The sequence below is a fragment of the Pleurodeles waltl genome, chromosome 8 (genome assembly GCF_031143425.1).
Source record: "Pleurodeles waltl isolate 20211129_DDA chromosome 8, aPleWal1.hap1.20221129, whole genome shotgun sequence".
Taxonomy (NCBI): domain Eukaryota; kingdom Metazoa; phylum Chordata; class Amphibia; order Caudata; family Salamandridae; genus Pleurodeles; species Pleurodeles waltl.
In genome coordinates, this window is record NC_090447.1 from 532,194,370 (window position 1) to 532,217,580 (window position 23,211).

The 23,211-nt window shown below is 49.5% G+C and overlaps 1 protein-coding gene across 1 annotated transcript in view; it reads right to left on the reverse strand.

Annotated features, from left to right (window-relative positions):
• Window positions 1-23,211, reverse strand: part of UGGT2 (UDP-glucose glycoprotein glucosyltransferase 2) — a 1,372,316-nt gene that overhangs the window by 17,731 nt on the left and 1,331,374 nt on the right. The window contains exon 38 of the mRNA XM_069204567.1: window positions 6,489-6,636. Coding sequence (XP_069060668.1) covers window positions 6,489-6,636 — 148 coding nt within the window. The remainder of the gene's footprint in view (window positions 1-6,488; window positions 6,637-23,211) is intronic.

Genomic DNA, 23,211 nt, shown 5'->3' on the forward strand with positions numbered 1-23,211 from the left:
TGAAATCCACCAGGAAGACAGTCTTGAGGATAAGTAGCTGCAAGAGACAATTGTGTAACGGCTCAAAGGGAGAACACATCAAATAAGTGAGGACAAGATTGAGATCCACAGGCATGATAAATGGAGTGAGAGGATACAAGTGGGTTAGACCTTTAGGAAATCTACCTACATAGGGGATTTGAAAAGAGAAGGATGATCTGGCGATCTAAGAAAAGCCGAGATAGCTGATAAGTAGCCTTTAAGAGTGCCCAAAGCAGAGCCTTGACTGGCTAGTGAAATAATGAATAAGAGAACCTCAGAAAGAAGATAAGAGAGAGCATCAACTGACTTGTCCGTGCACCATGCCACAAATTTGTGCCAACGACAGGCATACACCGTTTTGGTGGAGGGACGCCTGGCTGCCAAGATAACATTGCAGACTTCATTTGGAAGGGCAAAAGCTGTCAAATGCCGCCGCTCAATCTTCACACAAGAAGGCGGAGACTGGACAGGTTCGGGTGAAGAACCGTCCCCTGGTGCTGCCACAGAAGATCCTCCCCGAAGAGGCAGTCTGATTGGAGGATCTGTGGCTATGCTCAGTAGCTCTGGATACCAAACTCTTTGTGCCCAGTTCGGAGCAACAAGAATGACTTGGGCCCGGTCGTTCTTGATCTTCTTGAGAACTCTGGGCAGAAGTGGTTTTGGCGGAAAGGTGCACAGGAGGCCTGAGCTCCATTCGAGACAAAATGCGTTGCTAAGTGAAAACCGCCTTGGAAACTCCAACACACAAAACTGCAGACATTGAGCGTTCTCTGCAGAGGCGAACAGATCTAACGAAGGCTCTCCCCACTGTTGAAAGAGACCTTGTGCCACCTCCTGATGGAGATGCCATTCATGATCAACTATGCAGCGATGGCTGAGTTTGTCTGCTCTGGCATTCAGAAAGCCCGCAAGATGTTGAACCACTAGGGAAATGCCCTGATATGCAGCCATGTCTGAGGGCGAAGAGCCTCTTGACAAAGGGTTCACGACCCCGCTCCGCCCTGTTTGTTGCAGTACCACATGATGGTGGTGTTGTCGGTGAACACCTGCAACACTTCCTCCTTGAGAGAGGGAAGGAATGCTTTCAATGCAAGTCGAATCGCCTGGAGCTCCCAAGACTGATGTGGAGCTCGGACTCCGTCAGAGACCAGAGGCCTCTGATCTCCGCCTCTCCCATGTGTCCGCCCCATCCCCGAAGTGACGCATCTGTCACGACTGAGATCTGGTTGGGAAGGGAGAGGGATCTGTCATTGACCCAATCCTGATTCGAAAGCCACCACTGCAGATCTTTTGCAGTCCCCTGTGAGATCTGGACCATGTCGGTGAGATTCCCTGGTGCTGCGTCCACTGAAACTTCAGGTTTCACTGCAGATGCCATCGGTCATTTGGTACTAATAGGATGCAGGAGGCCATTAGGCCCAGCAGCCTCAGTCAATCTCACCGAAACCCAGGATACAGACTGAAACATCGGAATCATAGCCCACATACCCAGGACTCGCTTATCGGGAGGATAGGTCCATTTTCCAGAACAGCTCTGATGAAAGGGAGCATCTGAGAGGGGTTCAGGTGTGACTTAGGCTTGTTTATAGTGAACCCCAGCGAAGGCAGGAGTCTGAAGGTGGGAGACGACTTTCTGGGGAGTGTCTGCCTTCAACAGCTAGTTGGTCAAGGTAGTGAAAGACTGAAATTCCCGACCTGCGCAGATGAACTGCGATCTCCCCATCACTTTCGTGAACATCTAAGGGGCGCGTATAAGGCTGAAGGGTAGCACAGATAAGGGAAAGTGCTTGTGACCTACTGCGAATCGTAGGTGATGTCTGTGGGCAGGCAAGACGGGGCTACGAAAATAAGCATCTTGCAAAACCAATGCAGCCATCCAGTCTCCTAGGTCCAAGGCAGAAAGGACCTGAGCCAAGGTGAGCATTTTGAACTTCTTCCCGAGAAAGAGATGGAGGATTGAGTTCGAGGACAGGACACAAATGATGGAGGCATGGCCGGAGAGGAAGTCTCGAAGGGGAGGAAGCAGTCACTTTGGACGATCTGCAAAACCCACCTGTCCATCGTGATGGATTCCCAGTGGGACAGGGGATGGCTTACTGTGCCACCAACTGGTATGAGGTGGGGGACAGAAAAGGAAGGTTTGAAGGCTGCAGGTGGGGTGGGTGTTGACTGGGCAGACTTCTGGTTCCCTGTCCCACAAGCCCATGGGATTCCATGTCCCAGCCGCGCAGCATGTACATGTACAGCATGCGTGGCACAATGACTAGGGAGGGGACGTGACAGAGAGCTCCTTCCGTGTCCGCGAAAGGGGCGAACGATGGACCAGTGGGGGTGAGGAGCAGTGGAAAGTCCAAGGGATCGAGCCGTAGCTCGTGAGTCCTTGAATCTTTCCACCTTATCTCCGAAGAGATGAGCGCCATCAAAGGGCATGTCCATGAGGGTCAGTTGGAGATCGCCTGAGGCGTGGCGTTGTCATGCCACTGTCGACGTAACCGATCTGCCCAGAGAGTCGGTCATATCCAGCCCACATTTTATGGTGAACTTGGCCGCATCTCTCCCGTCGGCAAAAGCCTGGGAGAAGATCGCACGGGCCTCCCTGCGGGATCTGCAGTAAAACGTTTGTGACAGTGTCTCACAAGGAGTGGATATAAGAGCTCAAAAGGCATGCAGTGTTCACCGACCGCAATGCCAGACTGGAGGAAGAAAACATCATCTTCCCAAGATTATCCAGCCTTTTTGATTCCCTATCTGGGGGAGTGGAAGGGAATGCGCCAGAAGACGAGGATGCCTGAATGACCAAGCTCTCAGGCATGGGGAGTTGGGTCAGGAATTTAGAGTCATTCGGGGAGGGCCATCGTGGCGAGCGATTGTCCTAGTCACAGGGCTCCTGTGCTGGGTCTGGACCAGGTACCCAGTAGAACTTCAGTGAGGGCTTTGTTAAATGGAAGGAGAGGTTCCAAAGCACAGGCTTTGGACTGAAGCACCTCCATCAGGAGATTAGTCCTGACCGCAACAGTAGGCAGCTCAAGGCCGAGGACCTCAGCAGCTCTACTGACCACCATGGAATAAGAAAAGACAGCATGCCAGTGTCTGGGGAAGTATCAAGATCACTGGCGTCACCCAATTCCTGAGCCCTGCCCATGGTCTGCTCATCTTGCTGGTATTCAATAAGGTCCAGCGACCCCTCCAATCCTTCCTCATATTCATATCCAAAGTAAAACTGGTTTGAATCCAATCTGGAGTGGCTAGGCCCTGTCGAAGACGGAATCGGTGTCACCTGACTCCGTTCTCGTTCCAGGTTGTCAGGGATTATGATTGGGTCAACGTCAATTGTGGGCCCAACCGACTTCAGGAGCGTCAATGAATTCGCCAGTGCCACAGAAGTTCTCAATGGTACAATCGGTGCTGACACGGATCTGGAAGCAGACACAGAGGGGCCCTCAGTGGCCAGAGCTGGAGCTGCTGGTGCAGGTGAAGGGCCTCCTTCTTAAGTGCCCAGAGTGCCCAAATACGAGGTGCATGGCCAGATAAAATTATTTGAATTGGGCAGGGGTTGCACCGGCTCCTGGAAATTTGTGGAGGTGCATAGCGGACCCAGAAACAGGCTCTGTGGAAAGAGGTCTAGAGTGTTTACGCTCTTCCCGCGTCACGTCATCCAAGCGACAGGGTGAAGTCAAAGACTGCCTAGCCTTCTTCGACTTCTACTTCTCCTTACCCGAATGTCCCGATGATTTGGAGGAGGACGAGTGGTGATGACTCCGCAGCTGGTCTCGAGACCTTTGCCTCGAGCGAGACTGGGAATGATGCAGAGTCGAGCGATGGGCTGCCATGAGCTTTAAGGACCGCTTCCTCAAAGTCTTCCAGTGCATGGCCCGGCACTCGCAGCACGACTTCGGGTCGCAGTTGCGCTCCAGACACCACAAACAGAGCCAATGCAGATCTGTCACCGACATCATTTGGTGAGAATCCTCGCAAGGCTTGAACCCGGTCTTCAGGGACATCCTAGACGCACCAAGAGTCACCAGAGAATTCGATAAAAGAGTCAAGGCCGGTCAAAAAGTGACCAGGGTAGCTCTTCTCCACATCAGCCTGTGTCTCGGAAAGAAAATAACTGACATCACTGCGCTGAGGCGGTGGCTCTATTAGACCCCGACGTCATTACGGCAACCACAACGCCAACGACAGATGCGAAGTTGACCAACACCAACTGACAGCGCGCAAGACTGCTCGGAGAAAAAATCTCTGGATCCAGTCTGATGCCTGGGAAAATTCTAAGGTAAGGAATCTGCAACTAGAAGTCTATCAGATCAGAATATTATTGTCCAGTCCAACAAGGTAGTTGAGACTAAAGAAGCTGGGGAGCTTGCAATGACTGAGGATTACTGTACTGTACTCAAATCCTGTTTTCACATCTAGACTGCCTGCAACCTTTTACAGTGTCCTATGCTGTGCCGAACGCACAAGGGACAGCACCTTAGTAGTCATGTGCTTCTTCAGAAGCAATGCAGAGGCTGGAGCCAGTGGAGGCACTAGTAGGATAGCGCCAGGATCAGAGGAACCAGAATCTCTGATCCTATGAGATCAGATCCAACCTAGGAGAGTGACAGAGTTCAGGAGCTGTCTGAAAAATCCCCAGCATGGTCAAATGGAAGGCTTGACTTGTGCAGGGTCGGCAGAAGGAGGAAACTCTGGTTTCTTCATTATGAGGACCAGAATCAGCTCTGACATTAAGGAAGAGCTCATCTTAGAGAACAGCACTGCCAAGACGCATAACCGTCCAGGAAGGGGACTGTTTCCTTGATGAAGAAAGGAACTTCTCATTCTTATAATGTATCCTGGACTTTTCCGAGAGGAGGAGGATAGCTTGGTGGGTTCACTATCCGGTGACTTACATGAAGGTGGAGTAGGGAATGCTTTTGAGTCTTTTGCATACCCTAGCCAAAAACAACTTGGTCTTCTGCTCTCTGGTGGCATTCAGGTGCCTTTAAGGGCAACAATCACAGGTTGAAGGATCATTGGCAGACCAAAGACACTACATTTAGATGTTGTGTAGATTCAATAATGACATTTTCTTGCAACAACGTCACAGGGTTTTAATCCCAAGGGCTTAGCAGGTGAGATTTAAAATTTTCAAAACACTTAGGAACTTCATCAGTGAGGCACTGAGAAGAGTTCATCCGCATCGAACATGCATGGAGAAACTGGAACTGGCGTGAGCAGGTAACCTTTATACTATGGTGTTATCACATTCCGGACAGATGAAACTGTGTGGTACCACCTGGTGCCATTAAAAAGCTATGCTAGGGAAAGTGTCTCTGAATCCAGTCTGGTGCCTGGAGGATATTCAAGAGGTGAGGAATCCATAAGAAAAAAAACGCACGAAAAAGCTTTGTTAACTTACATCCCAAAATAATGGCTTTATACAGAAAACATACACGTTCCCACAAAAACACTTGGCTTGGATGCAAAGGCGTAAACAAACTTTGCCTCGTCAGTTTGATAACAGCAGTAATACAGTCTTTCTTCTTGCATATCCACTGAAGAGATATCTGTATGTTTGAGTGGAATTCCAAGAGTCTTCCACAACATTTTGCATATTGTATGACAACAGTGGCAGTAGAGGCATTTTCGACCCCCTTGGATCATGTGACTTCCCTATCTGTATTTCAACGTCATCCCTGGTAAATATGGTCTTAACTTAAGTACTGTTGGAGTACAAGTTTGGGAATAATTCCCTCTCAAGAACCTGGGGGTGGGGGGCACAATGGGGGCTCAAGATAGATTTGTACATTAGATTCTCTTATCCCACAAAATATATTTTAAACATATTAGGCCTGGGCAAAATTTTAATTATGCTGATTTAATTCATGAAATTTCAGGAATTTCATGTAAAGCTTGTTACATGAAAATCCTAAAATTTCATTACGCCACTTTGCAGAATTTTGTGCAATTTGCGGTGAAAATTTACAGTGAACACACCATTTGAGGTTAAAAGTTCCCATGAACGCATGGGAACAACACAACAGGAACTACTGTTGTTCACATTGCTTTTGTTTAAATGCACCCTTGCTCTATACATTGACACAAGGATGCACTACTGCCAAAATATAGCGCATAGTGAGAAATTTGCAATTTGTGTAATTTTGCCCACTGCACGCCGCCCCGCCCCTTCTGCTTGCCGCGAGCCGCTCTTGGAGTATAGTATTGGTATAGGGAAATGTAAGTTAATTTGAGCAGTGGACGTGTGAGCCTGTTAGCTGGATTGAATAGAATAATGAAGAGATAGAAGAGGGAAGAATCCAGAAGTGTTAATTAGGAGATCATAGTAGTAAGATGAGGTTTGGGATGGGTAAGGAGAGATTGTTAAAGAATATTTAAACAAAAATGCCTTTCGAATCTGCAAAAAATCACAATAATCATGAAAACATAACTACAAAAAAGCAACTGAAATACAACAGTTTTCTTGCCTTCTGGCAGAGAAGGTTGGGTTAGATTTTTCTTCTGATCGTCCACCCATTTTAAAAAGTGTCGTATTTCAGTATCATACTCTATCCACTCAGGAACAATCCGTGCAGCGGCTTTCAACTTGGGCTCTTTGGTTTTGGGATTATTGCACTGAAAGTTAAAAAAAAAAGTCGTTATTACTCATTATTCTTGATAAATCAGACTTTACTCTTCACCTATAACAACAGTCTACCACTGACGGAACTAAAACAATCACAAATATTTATAAAATGGCAACAAATTACAATTGGCCACTATAATAATATCTATAAGGCTAAGAGTGGATCCTACTCACTATGTTCTTTGTTTGAGGTAAGAGTAACTCATAGCATATCTACAGCTTGCTTTTAATCATTAAACTCGAATGAGTTGGAACCTGTTTTCATTTTTGAGTCGTGTGGGAGGTTGCCCAAGGCCACGTTTTTTAAATGCTGCTAAACTTGTTGAGGAAGAGGCTGTCTCTCAATTTGATGCTTGGGGGTACCTGCTCCTTTTCTATCTTGTACTTTTTGCTCATCATAGTAGGCTTCACTTGATGTTCATAAGGCACATTTGCAATACTGAAACTCTTATTACATTTACTAAGACACAAAGCCCTCTTTTTATGTATTTTGAAGGAAAGAACATTTTTGCTGTCTGAAGAATCTCCAAATGCTCTGTAGGTCGTACATGTTCATATATCCACCCTGAAATCCCAATAAATGCTACCTGTGGTATAAGGTGCGGTTGAAAAAATTCCAGTTTGTTGTGTTGTCTTTCTGCCTCACCCGAGATCATCAGGCATGTATAAAAGTTATTGTGCTCGCTGATCATCCTCAAAAGTTGGAGATGCATGTTGTCAGACCATATTCCAGAGGCCGTGGGACAAGCAGCAGCTACTGGGGTATTTTGCCTCTGATACCTCAGGGACCATCTTGCTATGGTTCTACAAACTAGGCCAAGTAGAACCCTTTCCGCATTTCACTCTGAGGTAGTGATGGCGAGCAGTCACACCCTTCTATGGGAGGTAGTGTGGGGGTTCTTCAAGCTTAGAACTTAACAATCACTCAGTACCATAATAACTAATTGTCCAACTGCTTGTCCTTATTTTACAAAAAAAGTACTTAAACACAGAAAATTCAATAGTATGCTTCACAGGTTAGAGATACAGATGCTTCAATGGTGTGAGGTAACTGTACGTGGGGAGATACTTTCCCCCCATTCCTCGCCCCCTCTCTCTCCCAGGCTTGGTTTCTTATTGGCCCTAACTGCCCCTACCTAACTTAATGCATGTAGAGTTTCATCTGCTCTTTACTTGTGGCAGGGACCAGCAGCATGTGTCTGGCTGTCTCTCCCTCTTCGGAGAGGAGATGTGCTAGCTGTGAGTGCTTCGGCACTCAGGTCAAGAAAGCAGAAGGAAGAAGCAGAGGTTGCCACCTAGAGTATGTTCAGGCTCCGACGTGTTTGCAAGCCTGCTTCTGGGCTTTGGGTGAGTTGGGGTGTGGGTCACCTCATCAAGGGTCACAGGCTGCATTAAAGCATTCTTATTCTAGTAGTCGGATGCCACCATGGCTCACATTGCTGAGTTAGTTGCTCAGGCACAGCTGAATGATGTTGGAAAGGCCCAGTCCACTTGGGCACATCTTCACAATGTCAAAACGGCATAGCCCGCTCACGATTAATTTTGCGCTGTTGCAGCAGTATTCACCACTAGTTGAGAAAGACTATACTTTGGTCCCTGGAGCATGCAAATCACTCTCCTTCATCTTCCTGGGTGGGCAGACCCTCAAGGTCCAGGGTCATCTGTTTCTGGCGCGCTTTGGACAGTCCCACCTCATGCACAGTTGACATGCTCCTTACCTCTCTGAGCACGTAGGTTCGCCTTCTGGTGCTTCTGGACAGAGGTAGAGCTTCTTCCTTTTAGGAAAGACTCCAGGTGAAGTCCCCTCACCTCTGGAAAGCTGGCTCTCAGGCAGACACCATGTCAGACTGCAAATCAGTACTCTGTTGAGCACTCCTTTCTGTGGTCAAAGGGGCCTTGGAACTGGAACCACAGGTGGGTCAGTGGCTCCCACTTTTCTACAATGAAGAATACCAAAAAAGTGCTTGCTTTAATCTCAGCCACTGCTAACTACATGGAGGGCGTATGCCAGAACATCTTTTTTCAGCACATCATGCCAACTCAGATTAGACCTAGCCACATGCAAATCAATTTTGGTTCTGCACCAATAGGAATAGTCCAGCCCAAACTGTCAAGCCAGGTCCTCTCTGCAGTGAAAGACAAGCAACTCAAGACAGGTTTCAGCCTTTTTGGGCCTCTTTGGTCAGGTTCTTGATTCCCGTGGGACACAGTGTATAGGATCCCATGTATGGGCACACCTGTCTCACTGATGGCATCACTATGAAAAACACAAAAAGGTGATGATGGAATGCTTTTACTGAGACTGCATCCAAGTCCCTCTTTTTGCCCATCATGCCACCTCTGATTAGAGTCAAGATGCAAATCAGCTTTGGTCATGCTCCAATAGGACCAGTTCAGCCCGATTTGCCAAGCCAGGACCTCTCTGAACCAGAACAGAAGCAGAAGTGGGTCCTGTGATCTCTGTGCCACAGGACTCAAGCTATATGATGAGACCTAAGTAGGTAGAAACTGGCCTGGGGTTCCGTGGGTTCCTATTTGGAGGAGGCCTGGTCTGACAGCTCAGGCTGGGCTGTTCCTATTGGAGTAGGATCAAGACTGATTTCAGGATGACTAATCTCAGTCTAGAGAAAAATAGTGGGCGGAAAAAGATAGAATGGAATAAGCCCCCACAATTGCCAGTGGTTGAGATTAATTCAACCGTTCCATCCATCGCTTTGTTTTTGTTGAAGTAGATGTTTTAAATGTGACGGATATGTCCAGATATGGGCGTCCGGATCACTGTACCACAGTACAAGAGCTAAACAACACTTATGAGGCCAGAGCATGTAAAAAAAGATCTAGTGTCCCGTCTGGAGGTGACCTGTTCTGATTTCAAGCTTGACTGTCTCTAATGGAGTAGGGCTAAGATTGACTTTCTATGACCAGTTTCTGTCTAGGGTGCCATACTGGGAGGACAAGCAAGGAATTGGGTGTGGCCCTAGTGATTGCCAGTGGCTAAGATTAATTCAAGTATTCCATCCATCGTTTTGTTTTTGTTACATTTTCCTATTTGTATACAGTGACAGCAGACAGGTGATATGGAGTTTCTGTCTGTACGTTTAGGTCAGTTCTTTCATCTGACCTCTCCACGCTGTTCTCCAGGCACAGCCCTTGGGCAGATAATGCTCCTAACAGCAGGGCAGTCTCCGGGCTGAGGATCACCACCAGAAAAAGCGTTACTGAAAGTAAGTAATTTGTTCATTGAAAGCAACCCAAGACTACATGAGACCAATTGCCTCTACTAAAAAAAAGTGAAATAATTCCTATCCAAAATCGTCTTGAGATCAAAATAAAAGCTGTAGCCCACTCTCAGCTGGTCAGTGGCAATGCTCTACTTAACAGGCTCAAAAACTCTAAATTAGCATGCCTTGATACTTCATGTGCAATGCAGTTTCTTTATTCAGAGGCTTGAAATAAATTCAACCACATGACCCCAATGTTGAAGAAACGTTACCAGATTCCCCTCCAGGCCAGCAACATCTACAAAACCAGCTGTTTTACCTACAAAGCTACCAGGAACACACCAGCATACCTGTCCCAGAAACTTGCTATCTCAGGCAGAAAAACACTGTGCAAAATTGCCAGTCTAGGAACAATGAATTGTGGGAAAGAAAGGACTGGAGGGCAGAACTTTCCAGCCTAGACAGAGCATCTCAATTGATAACAGAAATGCTCTAGAAGTTCAGAGAGAAACTAAAAACTCACCTCATCACGTAACGCTATCAACCCATCCAGTAGGCACCTCCCTCCCTCTGTATAAGATTATTGATCTCTTGCCTTTTGTGCATCCCTTTGCTACTCTTCAGCTATGTTTGCACTAAACAAATACCCATACATACACACATTCTGAACTACTTGTGGCCTGTTCAGTTCAGTTCCGTACATTTTTAGTGAACCAATGAATAAACGTTGGAAGTAATCTAGTTTGCTGTTAATAAGGGCCCAACCTAGTTTAGTACAGACCTTTGGAAGAATGCTAAGACACTGGAGATGACACTATGTGCCCTTTGTTACAATTTAGATGTGGGACAAAAGAGTGACATTCTTATCTAGCCATATCCCACTTCTGTCCCAGAAGTGACCTACAACTTCTTTGGGCAGTGAACGGTAAACAGACACATACGAGTTGCCATTAGAACATTTGAGGGAGTTATTTTCCATTATGCCATAAGTGAGTCCATGTAAAATCAGACATGTGCCAATGGCCTCCAGTTTAGAAGTGCAAAGGTGTGCAGCCATAACTGAGGGACAAAAGAAATGTAGAATGGAGCCCCTTCAAGAAAAACATGTGCCCAGTACTTGCCCCTGGGGTTGGCTGCCCCTAGTGACTCACTGTACATCACTGACTAACTGGGCACTGATGAAGTGCAAGCCTGGCTGGTCCTGTACATTTCTTATGCCTGGTGAATTTAGGATCTCCTTTCTAAAAGTCAAGCTCTCATAATGACTAATTCCTCTAATGTTCCAATCTAACCCACTCAGGCATGTGTTGTCAGATAATGACACAATAGCTTAAGTCCCATGCTGCAGTCCTCATGCACTAACACTCACAAATAAGTGTATGGAAAGTACTCTAATCATCCCAACTCCCATAGTCCATTATGTCCCTCTTCCATCTGTTAAAGTCTCTTAGAAGCCAACCTGGCCAGGGCTTAAATGGAAAAAAGGAAGTGCAGGCAATTACCAAGCTGACCAGGGACTAGCTAAGGGTGGGACTTCAAGACTGGCATTTGATGGGCAAGAGCTTTTCTTGCTCGGCATTAGTGGTAGCTGGTCATCTTTCAAAGTGGTAGAACTTAATATCTGATATTATAAATCGAAACAGCACACGTTACAGGTTGGTAAACATCAATAGTTCATATTAAATAAATTGATATGAGTCCTCATTTCATGAATTCAATCAAAATGTTGTTTATTCCTCTTGAGAGATCTTGTATCCAAAGATTGCTCACGTTCCTGTCCTACTCAACACGTGTTTCGTCTGGGGAATACCCCTTGACTTCATCAGGACTTCCTTATAAGATTGGCAGTCCCAGAACACAGTTTATAATAATCCTTGAAATAAATTTTGTATGCTGCCATATGTAATCTGACTAAATATATTTTTTACCCAGTAAAGCTGGATGCCCGAGCGGTAAAGCGTATCCTTCTATTCTTTTCTGACCGCAATCCGTGAGTAACAATGTGTATCCGACGTACTCGCAGATTGCGGTCAGTGGATGCAGCAGTGGGCCTGGTAGAATGAGCCCACAAGCCGTCAGGAGGTTGCTTTTTCGCCAAAGCGTAGCACATTTTAATGCAAAGAAGCACCCATAGAGAGATGGTACGTTTCTGCACCTCCTTCCCTTTCTTCGCACCCACATAGCCAACAAAGAATTGATCGTTCACCCGGAAGTCTTTAGTACGATTGAGAAAGAACGCCAACGCTCTTTTTGGGTCCAGACAGTGGAGTCTCTCCTCCTCATGGGAAGGATGTGGGGGTGCGTAGAAGGTAGGCAAAGTGATGGACTGGCCTACATGAAACGGTGTAACCACCTTAGGAAGGAATGAAGCCCTAGTGCGTAACACCACTTTGTCGGGGTGTACGGACAAGTATGGAGGCTTTGAAGAAAGGGCCTGAAGCTCACTCACCCTGCGAGCAGAGGTGATGGCGATGATAAAGACAGTTTTGAGTGTGAGGAGCCGTAAGGGACAATTATGCATAGGCTCAAAGGGAGTACACATCAAGAAAGTAAGCACAAGATTAAGATCCCACTGAGGCATGATGAAGGGAGTGGGATTAAATAAGTGGGTGAGCCCCTTTAAGAACCTACTCACAAGAGGAGATTTAAAGAGTGAGGGCTGATCAGGAAGCCTAAGAAAGGCGGAAATGGCAGACAGATACCCCTTAAGGGTGCCCAATGCCAAGATAACATTGCAGACTTTGAGCGGCAACAGTTGACGGCATTTGCCCTTCCACCCAATCTCCACGCATGAAGGCGGAGGTTGGACAGGTTCGGGTGGAGGACTGTCCCCTGCTGCTGTGACAGAAGATCCGCCCAAAGTGGCAGTCTGAGTGGAGGATCGATGGACATGGTCAATAGCTCTGGATACCACACTCTTCAAGCCCAGTCCGGAGCCACCAAGATAACTTGGGCCCGGTCGCGCTTGATTTTCTTGAGAACTCTGGGCAGAAGAGGGATAGGCGGGAAGGCGTAAAGGAGGCCCGAGTTCCACTCGAGATGAAAAGCGTCGCCGAGCGAGTGCTGCCTTGGAAACTCCAATGTGCAAAATAGCTGACATTGCGCATTCTCTGTGGAGGCGAACAGATCTAACCAAGGCTCTCCCACTTGAGAAAGAGACCTTGCGCCACCTCTGGATGGAGACGCCATTCGTGATCGACAGTGTGTCGGCGGCTGAGTTTGTCTGCTCTGACACTGAGAGAGCCCGCCAGATGTTGAACCATCAGGGTAATGTTCTGATGTTCTAGCCATGTCCAGAGGCGTAGGGCCTCCTGACAAAGGGTCCAGGACCCTACCCCGCCTTGTTTGTTGGAGTACCACATGGCGGTAGTGTTGTCCGTGAACACCTGCACCACTTTCCCTTTGAGAGAGGGAAGGAATGCTTTCAACGCAAGTCTGATCGCTCGGAGCTCCAGCAAATTTATGTGGAGTCCCGACTCCGCCGGAGACCAGAGACCTCTGATCTCTGCCTCTCCCATGTGGCCGTCCCAACCCAGAAAGCGACACATCTGTCACTATAGAGAGATCTGGGTGGGGAAGGGAGAGGGATCTGCCAGTGACACAATGGGGATTCGAAAGCCACCACTGCAGGTCTTTCGCAGTCCCCTCCGAGCACTGGACCATGCCGGAGAGATTCCCCTGATGCCGCGCCCACTGGAACTTCAAGTCCCACTTCAGAGCCTGCATATGCCACCTGGCATGTGTTACTAGCAGGATGCAGGAGGCCAAGAGGCCCAGCAGCCTCAGAGTCTGTCTCACCGAAACCCAAGACCAAGGCTGAAAGATCGGAATCATAGCCTGAATGTCTTGGACTCACTTTTGGGGAGGATAAGCCTGAAACCGCACTGTGTCCAGAACTGCTCCGATGAAAGGGAGCGTCTGAGAGGGAGTCAGGTGTGACTTCGGCACGTTGATAGTGAACCCCAGCTGGTGCAGGAGATTTGCTGTAGTCTGGAGGTGGGAGACCACTGTCTGGGGCGAAGGCGCCTTCAACAGCCAGTCGTCTAGGTAGGGGAAGACTGAGACCCCTAACCTGCGCAGATGAGCTGCAACCACCGCCACCATTTTGTGAACACCCGAGGGACGCTGGTAAGGCCGAAAGGGAGCACGGTAAATTGAAAGTGCTTGTGACCTACCACGAAACGTAGGTAACGTCTGTGGGCAGGCAGGATGGGGATGTGGAAATAAGCGTCCTGCAAGTCCAACGCTACCATCCAGTCTCCTGGGTCTAAGGCAGACAGAACCTGAGCCAGGGTGAGCATTTTGAACTTCTCCTTCTTGAGGAAGTAGTTCAGGTCCCGAAGATCGAGGATAGGGCGCAAGCCTTTCTCCTTCTTTGGTATCAGAAAGTAGTGGGAATAACAACCACAACCTACTTCTGTCACAGGGACCCTTTCTATAGCTCCCTTGGCCAAGAGAGCGGCGACTTCCTGGCGGAGAAGCACCAAATGATCCTCCGAAAGGGGATGGAAGGATGATGGCATGTGTGGTGGTGCAGATTCGAAAGGGAGGGAGTAGCCCTTCCGAATTATTTGCAAAACCCACCCGTCCGTGGTTATGTGTTCCCAGTGGGGCAGGTGATGGTGGATTCTGCCACCTACTAGGCGGGAGTGAGGGGACGGACTACGAAGGTTTGGAGGCTGCTGCGGGGGCAGAGGGTGGACTGGACAGACCTCTGGTTCCCTGTCCCACGACCACGTGGGATTCCGCGCCCCCGGCCACGCATAGGCTGTCCAGCGTGCATGGCCCGGTGGCTGGGTTGAGGACTGGACAGGGCGCCCCTTCCGTGGCCACGAAAGGGACGAAAAGCAGACTGTGGGGGGGGGGTGTGGCGGCAGGAAGGCCAAGGGACTGAGCCATAGCCCTGGACTCCTTGAACCTCCCCAATGCCGAGTCTGCTTTGTCTCCGAAGAGACGGGTGCCATCAAAGGGCATGTCCATGAGTGACTGTTTGACATCCCCCGAGAAGCCAGAAGTTCGTAACCAGGTATAGCGCCATAAGGCCACTGTCGTTGCAACTGATCTGCCCAGAGAGTCGGTCGTATCCAGCCCACAACGGATTGTGAACTTCGCCGCATCTCTCACATCTTTCACTGCTTGGGAGACGCTAGCATGGGCCTCCTCCGGTATCTGCGGCAGGACTTGCGCAACCGTATCACACAGGGAGTGGGAATAATGGCCCAAAAGGCATGCAGTGTTCACGGACCGCAGCGCGAGGCTGGAGGAAGAAAATAACTTCTTACCAAATTGTTCCAGTCTTTTGGATTCCCTATACGGGGGTGTGGAAGGGAACGCGCCAGAAGAAGAGGACGCCTGGATAACAAGACTCTCAGGCGTAGGATGTTGGGACAGGAACTTCGGGTCGTTCGGCGCAGGCCGATGGCGGCGAGCGATAGTCCTGTTCACAGGAGCCCCTGTGTTGGGTTTGGACCATGTACCCAAAAGGACGTCAGTGAGGGCTTCATTAAATGGGAGAAGGGGTTCTGACGTAGAAGCCCCAGGCTGAAGCACCTCCGTCAGGAGGTTAGACCTGACTTCGACAGTAGGTGGCTCAAGGCCAAGGACCTCAGCCGCCCTACTAACCACCATACCATAGGTAGCTCCCTCCGCCGTAGCCACGGTAGGAGGAGACAGCATGTCAGAGTCAGGAGAAGTATCAAGACCACTGGCTTCGCCCAAGTCCTGTGCCCAGTCCATAGTAGGGTCTTCCTGGTATTCATAAGGGTCCAAGGACCCCTCCAATGCCTCCCCATATTCGTACCCATAGGAAAATGGGTCAGAATCTGACCTCGGGCAAATGGGGCCCACGGAAGCCGATGATGGCGTCGGCCGACGGCGCTCCGACTCCGACTCGTCGGGAATGAGAATCGGGTCGATGTCGATAGTGGGCACTACCAACGTCGGGAGCATCGCTAAACGACCCGGCGCCGGGGAAGGTCTCAACTGTGCGACCGGCGTCGGTGCGGATCCGTGCACAGATCCGGAGGTGACCTCAGTGGCTAGGGCCGAAGCTGCCAGCGTGGAACCCGAAGGCTCCTCAGCCAAGCTCCTTGGGCCCAAAGGCGCAGTATCGGGGTCGGCACGCCCAAAGATGAGGCGCATGGCCTCATAGAACTCCTTGAGTTGGGCAGGTGTCGCTCCGGGAAACTCAGGGAAGCGCAGAGTCGACCCAGACGTAGGCTCAGAGGACGGAGGCCTAGTTCATGGACTCTCGTCCTGTGTCGGCCGAGCAATGGGGTGAAGTCGGAGAGCGATGGGACTTCTTCGACTTCTTCTTCTTCTTACCTTGACCTGAAGATTTCGAAGAAGACAAGTGGTGGTGACTCCGCGACCGATCTCGAGACCTTCCTCTTGAGCGAGATCAGGATCTACGCAGAGTCGAGTGCAGGGCCGCCATCAGCTTTAGGGACCGCTCCCTCAAAGCCTTCGGATGCATTGCCCGGCACTCGGAGCACGACTTCGGGTCATGGTCGCGCTCGAGGCACCACAGGCAGACACGATGAGGGTCCGTCACCGACATCATGTGGTGGCAGTCCTCGCACGGCTTGAACCCGGCCTTCGGGGACATCCTCACCAAACCAAAGGTCGCACTAAAAAATATCGACAAAGCGGTTGAATTTGGCCCAAAAATAGCCAGGGATAGCTCTCTCTCGGATCAGCGCGTGGCGCGGAAAGAAAAGAACTGACGTCAATATGCGAGGGCAGCGTCTATGTACTACTCCCGACGTCATCACGGCGGCCACAACGCCTACGGAGTCGACCGACGCCACCTACTGACGTGCAAGGGAATTGCTCAAAGAAAAAATCTCCGGATCCAGTCTGACGCCTGGGGGAAAATTCTACTGTAAGGAATCTGCAACTAGAAGTCTCTATCAGATATATTAGGCAGTACCACCTGCAGACTGATTGGCACCCTAAAGCAACATGCACCCGTCATCTAACCCCTGCGAGATGATGATCATTATATATGGGATAAAGTACTACCTGCCATATATTATAAGGATATTGCAAGTCACCAAGGAATCAGTTAAAGAGAGTCAGTTTGATTTGATTTGTCACTTATAAAGCACACTGGCACTCCTAAGGGAGTATCCTGCCGCTAAAGCAGAACTGACATGATGAGAGGTAATGATATATGGGTTGGGCATGTACGCTTAAGATGTCTTGAAGAAGGACCTCCTATAAAAAGTAAGAGTAGCAAAGGGAGTCGGGGATCGTGTGGATCCAGGTCTTAAGGAGCTTTCTGAACGTTGTTTTAGACTCAATAAGTCTCAAATGTCTGTGGAGGGAATTCCAGGCCTTGGTCCCTAAAACAATGAAACTTTTCCACCTTTAGTTTTGAGCTTAAAATGAACTGGCTGTAGTAAAGTGGCATGTGAGGATCTAAGTATTCTGTTTGTGTGGTAAGGTCTAAATCTTCCTGCCAGAAATTTCGGACCTGTGTTATTATAGGCCTTGAAACTAAACAAGAGCATTATGAACAATGCTCTTTTATGGCTAGGCAGCCAATGTAAGGTCTTGAGTACGACAGAAGCTGATGTTGTCCTTAACAGTTTAAGTACTGCCCTTGATGCTACATGTTGGACTACTTTAAGCTTTTAGAGTACTAGTTAAGATGAGCCTGCAAGTTTATTTTCTGTTTTTTGTTTGTAGGAACATGCAAATATTCTAACAATTCTATATTTACCTAAGCAGTGCAAAAAAATAAACATGTTGCTGTACATTTCTCCTTTCTGCTTGTTTCTGTACAGCAAGAAAAACAGAGCAGAATAAAGGAAAGCCACACTTCATTTTCTTTCTTTAAACAGCTGCTTTAATTATGCTCCATGACCTGACCTGCCTTTCTCCTTGGCTGCTGGCAGCAGGCACTGTGATGTCAGAACTCAACTGTAATAAGTTATTACAGTTGAGTGGCTACATTATTCATCTACAATAGGCGACTAGGTGGGTTAAGGTACCCCCTTCTGTGCACTATAAGGACACTGCAAGTCACAGATGAGTATTACTACCAATATAGAGGAATTAGGCCAATGACTGAGTTCCTTTATAAGGTTATGAACTCGGACGTGACTTACAAGATCCTTATCATGTGCAGCAGGGGGAATGTACTCTTTAATACATGGTCACATCATCACCTTGGTGCACAGCTCTTTCATATGAAAGCATAAGCATGTTAGCAAACAGGAAGAATACAAATAGTATCGCTAGTGCAAAATTAAATGCAGCAACAAATCTGTTAGATATTTGTTGCAAAAAGAAACTACAAGCAGTTTAATACAACTTAGTTTTAGTGCAGTAGAAAAATGCAGAAAGATTCTAACGTTTCTAATATTACCCAAGGAGTGCAAAAATAAACATGTTGTCAGAAATATCTCCTTTCATCTTATCAGTGTACAGCTACAAAAACTGAGTAGAACAAAGACAGCAACATTTAGGCGGTCATTACAACATTGGCGGTAAAAGCCGCTTACCGCCGTGCAGAAGACCGGCAACACACAGCCGCGGCTGCGGAAAAGCGCCACAGCTATTATGATCCAAGGCACGGAATCCGCCAAAATTCAGACACCCACACAAGTCCGCCACACCAAAGGTCAGTGATAAACTGGAAAAAAACAAAACCTCCACCATCACGCCAACAGAAATACGCTCACACTATCACGACACACGAATCCACGCGGTGGTCTTTCAACCGCGGTATTCCATTGGCGGTACACACCGCCGTGCTCAAAATACACACACATCTCCAAAACACCACCACATTGGACAATTCGAAATACACACACCTGATACACATACACACACCACTCCCACACACCCAATACAATATATAACACACACCCACAAACCCCTACGACCAAAATTCACGAACGAAGGCCAGAGAGAGACACCACCATCAACAATACTAGCATCCACAGGCACACAACACCATCACCCACATAACTTCCACGCACCTCACACTACACACCACTACATATCAGCACACTTATCACCCCACACATCACCTACACCACCCCATGGCACGGCAAAGACACCCCAGGTTTTCGGAGGAGGAGCTCAGGGTCATGGTGGAAGAAATTGTCCGGGTAGAGCCACAGCTATGCGGATCACAGGTGCAGCACACCTCAATTGCAAGGAAGATGGAGCAATGGCGAAGAATAGTGGACAGGGTCAACGCAGTGGGACAGCACCCAAGAAATCGGGAGGACATCAGGAAGAGGTGAAACTACCTACAGGGGAAGGTGCGTTCCGTGGTCTCAAGACATCACCTGGCGGTTCAGCAGACTGGCGGTGGACCCCCACCTCCTCCCCCACAACTAACATGGGAGGAGCAGGTCTTGGCGATTCTGCCTCCCGAGGGCCTCGCAGGAGTAGGTGGAGGAATGGACTCTGGTAAATCAAAGCTTAACTATAACATCCTCCACCCTACCTGCATGCCACACATACCCCCACCCTCACCCTCACCACAATCACTTTAACTCCTCACAAATGTCCCAACATCACAACCCACCCATCCCAACACCAAGCCCTGCATGCAAAAACAACGCATGTACATCACTAAAGCATGGCCACTGCACATACCCATACACCCCCCTAAACCATCATCTCACAAGGTCCCACACAGGAATGCAAGCACTGGGGTACACTGTCACCCACCCATTGCACACCATGCCACACACAGATGTAATAAACATCCTTTCATACCCCTGCAGGACCCCTACCCAACGTCACTGGACAGGAGGGTCCACACATGTCCACACCACCAACAGAAGAGGCCCACAGTGATGACAGCACCTCTGTCCAACTAGATGACCAGCCCGGCCCATCGGGGACCTCTGGACAGTCGGTTCCCCACATCCAGTCACAGGCCACCACAGAGCTTCCCCCTCTGGAAACACCAGCACCACCCAGCGGGCCCATACCTCCGTCCCCAGGACATGTCAATCAGCAGTGTGTCCACCACTACAGGGAACCCAGGCTAACCCACCACCCCAACAACAGGGACCTGGGCGCAGTGGTAGTGGGCACACGGTCCAGGTAACAGAGGCCCAGGAACACAGGGGAACTAGGAGGGCTAATGTGCAACAGGGGGCGGACAGGCCCAGGGAACCCACTCTCCATGAGGCCCACTCCTCCAACATGGGAGCCTACCACCACTCCCAGGAGATGATGGCAACGGTACTGGCCAAGTTTCAGGAGACCCAACACCTGCAGGAGGAACAGTATATGGGCTTCAGGGAAGAACTCAGAACCATCAATTCCACCCTGGGCACCATTGTAGGGGTGCTGAAGGAAGTACTCAACACCAGGAGGGACACTGTGGCACTACAAGGGGCCTCTGACACTAGCCTGGACGATGAACTGCCCACCACCTCCGCCGGCGCTAGTGGACAGGAGGCACCGCCACAGGACCACCACACCAGCACCCCACCCCCTGCAGAGGGAGAACCACCTCGCAAACAGTCCCTGAGATGCAGGAACAAGACAGAGAACGATGCCAAGACCCCCGCCAAGAAATGAGACCACCCTGATTGTCATCCTACTGTCCCACCTTGTCACCCTGTCCATCCTTAAACTGCCCCAGCTCCACTTCCTATGCCCATTTGGGCAATGCACCTGTGAGACTAAGAGACTGGACTCTGCCATAGATATTCCTCCGCCATCACCCCTCACCATTTTGCAACCCCCTCCAATTTTGAGCACTAAAATAAACACCCTTAAAGTACAAAACAATCTGGAGTCAGTCTGTGATTTCGGAATACTGTATTAGCAATTACTGTGGCAAAAAGCTCTTTCACTTGTAATGTCAACATACCTATGTCACACAGCTCTAGTCCATGAGGAATCAAAGCAGATGTCACACTGTGGGAACCAGATCTGTGAAATCGTAAGGGAAAGTGACAACTCAGTGACCATACACTTGGTGAAAACGACAGACAGTAGAGGGGTAGTAGTGTTTAAGTACATGTAGTAGGCAGGATTGTATTCTTACCTGTGTTTCACTGGAAATATTGCTGGATCACTGAGTCCCTGTTGTCCATGTCTTCTTCCTCTGCTTCCTCGTCTTCACTGCCCACAGGCTCCACAGCTACAACAACACCGCCACCTGGACCATTCTCCTGCAGAAAAGGCACCTGTCGTCGCAAAGCCAAGTTGTGAAGCATACAGCAGGCCACGATGATCTGGCACACCTTCTTTGGTGAGTAGAATAGGGATCCACCTGTCATATGGAGACACCTGAACCTGGCCTTCAGGAGGCCGAAGGTCCGCTTGATCACCCTCCTAGTTCGCCCATGGGCCTCAATGTAGCATTCCTCTGCCCTTGTCCTGGGATTCCTCACTGGGGTCAGTAGTCATGACAGGTTGGGGTAACCCGAGTCACCTGCAAATGGTGAGGGACAACTGTTAGACACACACTAACCTGGAGGGATATCCCCAGACCTAGACAACCATTCCCACTGACTAGCTTCCAGGTGCTCACCCAATAGCCACACACAATGCCTCTGGAGTTGACCCATCACATAAGGGATGCTGCTATTCCGCAGGATTTACTGGTCGGCCAAACATACCATCTGTACATTCATCGAATGATAACTCTTCCGGTTTCTGCAAACCTGTTCACTCCTGTGTGTGGGGGGGGGGGGGGTACCAAAGCCACATGGGTCCCATCAATGGGACCTATGATGTTGGGGATATGTCCCAGGGCATAGAAGTCACCTTTCACTTTAGGCAAATCCTCCACCTGAGGGAAAACGATGTAGCTCTGCATGTGTTTCAGCAGGGCAGACAACACTCTGGACAACACGTTGGAAAACATGGGATGGGACATCCCTGATGCTATGGCCACTGTTGTTTGAAATGACCCACTTGCAAGGAAACGGAGTACTGACAGCACCTGCACTTGAGGGGGGATTCCTGTGGGATGGCGGATAGCTGACATCAGGTCTGGCTCCAACTGGGCACACAGTTCATGGATTGTGGCACGGTCAAGCCTGTATGTGATTATCACGTCTTTCCTCCATTGTCGAGAGGTCCACCAACGGTCGGTACACCGGAGGATGCTGCCAACTCCTCACATGTCCCAGCAGACGGTGCCTATGAAGGACAACAGCGAGCACAGAGTCAAACAACTCAGAGGTACGTACCCACAGCTTACACAGAACACCAATCATAATTTAAAAAGTGGCCTGTATGTGTGTTGAGTCTAGGCCTAGGTATGTGTGACGCAGTTGAAAATGAAGGCATTTGGGCGCCTGAAATGGCGGCTGTTTGACCTGTAAAGTGGGACAATGGGATGTGAGGTAACTGCGCTGGCGTTGTACACCATCGCGGTAGGAGGTCGAAGACCGCGGGGCAATGCTGCATTGGTTAACATTGGACCCTATGGACAGTGGAGCCCAAGAGCGCGGCATAGTGTAGGGGGCTTCTGTGTCTGTCGTGTCCGCCAACGCTAGCGGTAATGCATGAACTCAACATGTCTTTCTTCTGTCGTCGTCCCCCCCTTTTTGTGGTCTCCCTGTTCTTTTGTGCATTAGCATCATCAGGCGGAGGAGCAGTGGCACCGGAGCATGAGAGGGCTGCATCCCACATGGCCATGGAGGGCTAGACTACGGACTCAGACTTCACCAGTGGGACGGAGGGCGAGGGGAGCTCCACGGCAGGGACAGGAGCTGAGACCAGTGACATGGACTCGTCCTCTGATGGGAGCTCCCTTGTGGTGGCGGCAACATCTGTGCCTCCCCATCTACAGGTACAGCCGCCACCCCCCCTTCCAGCACCGCCCTCCCAGCAGCACCTCAGCCTTTGCCCCGTGCCCGCTCACCCGGGAGGGTGGGCATCACCTTCGCCCCAGGCACCTCAGGCCTTCCTGGAGGGCATTCATTCTGGTCAGGCGGCCCTTCAGTGAGCTTTTCAGACTCTGGCCTCAGCACTGATGGCAGCCATTGTCCCTGTGTCTAGCCTCCCCCCTCCAACTTCCTCCACCCAGACCCTATCCCCTGTACCCCAGCCTATCCCAAGCACACCTCTAGACCAGCATGCACACACGTCAACACACAAGGGAAGCTCAGGCAAACATAAGCACCACACATCCCACAGGCACTCACGCAAGCATCAGACACATGCAGACACACCAACATCCACTGCCTCCACTGTGTCCCCCTCCTCCTCGTCTCCCTCCTCCCTCCCAGTCTTGTCTACACTCACGCCTGCATGCACTACCTCTACAGCCACTACGTCCATCGCCAGCACACCCACCACCACACCCCGCTCATATGCAGTCACCACCCCCACTACCATTCACACGTC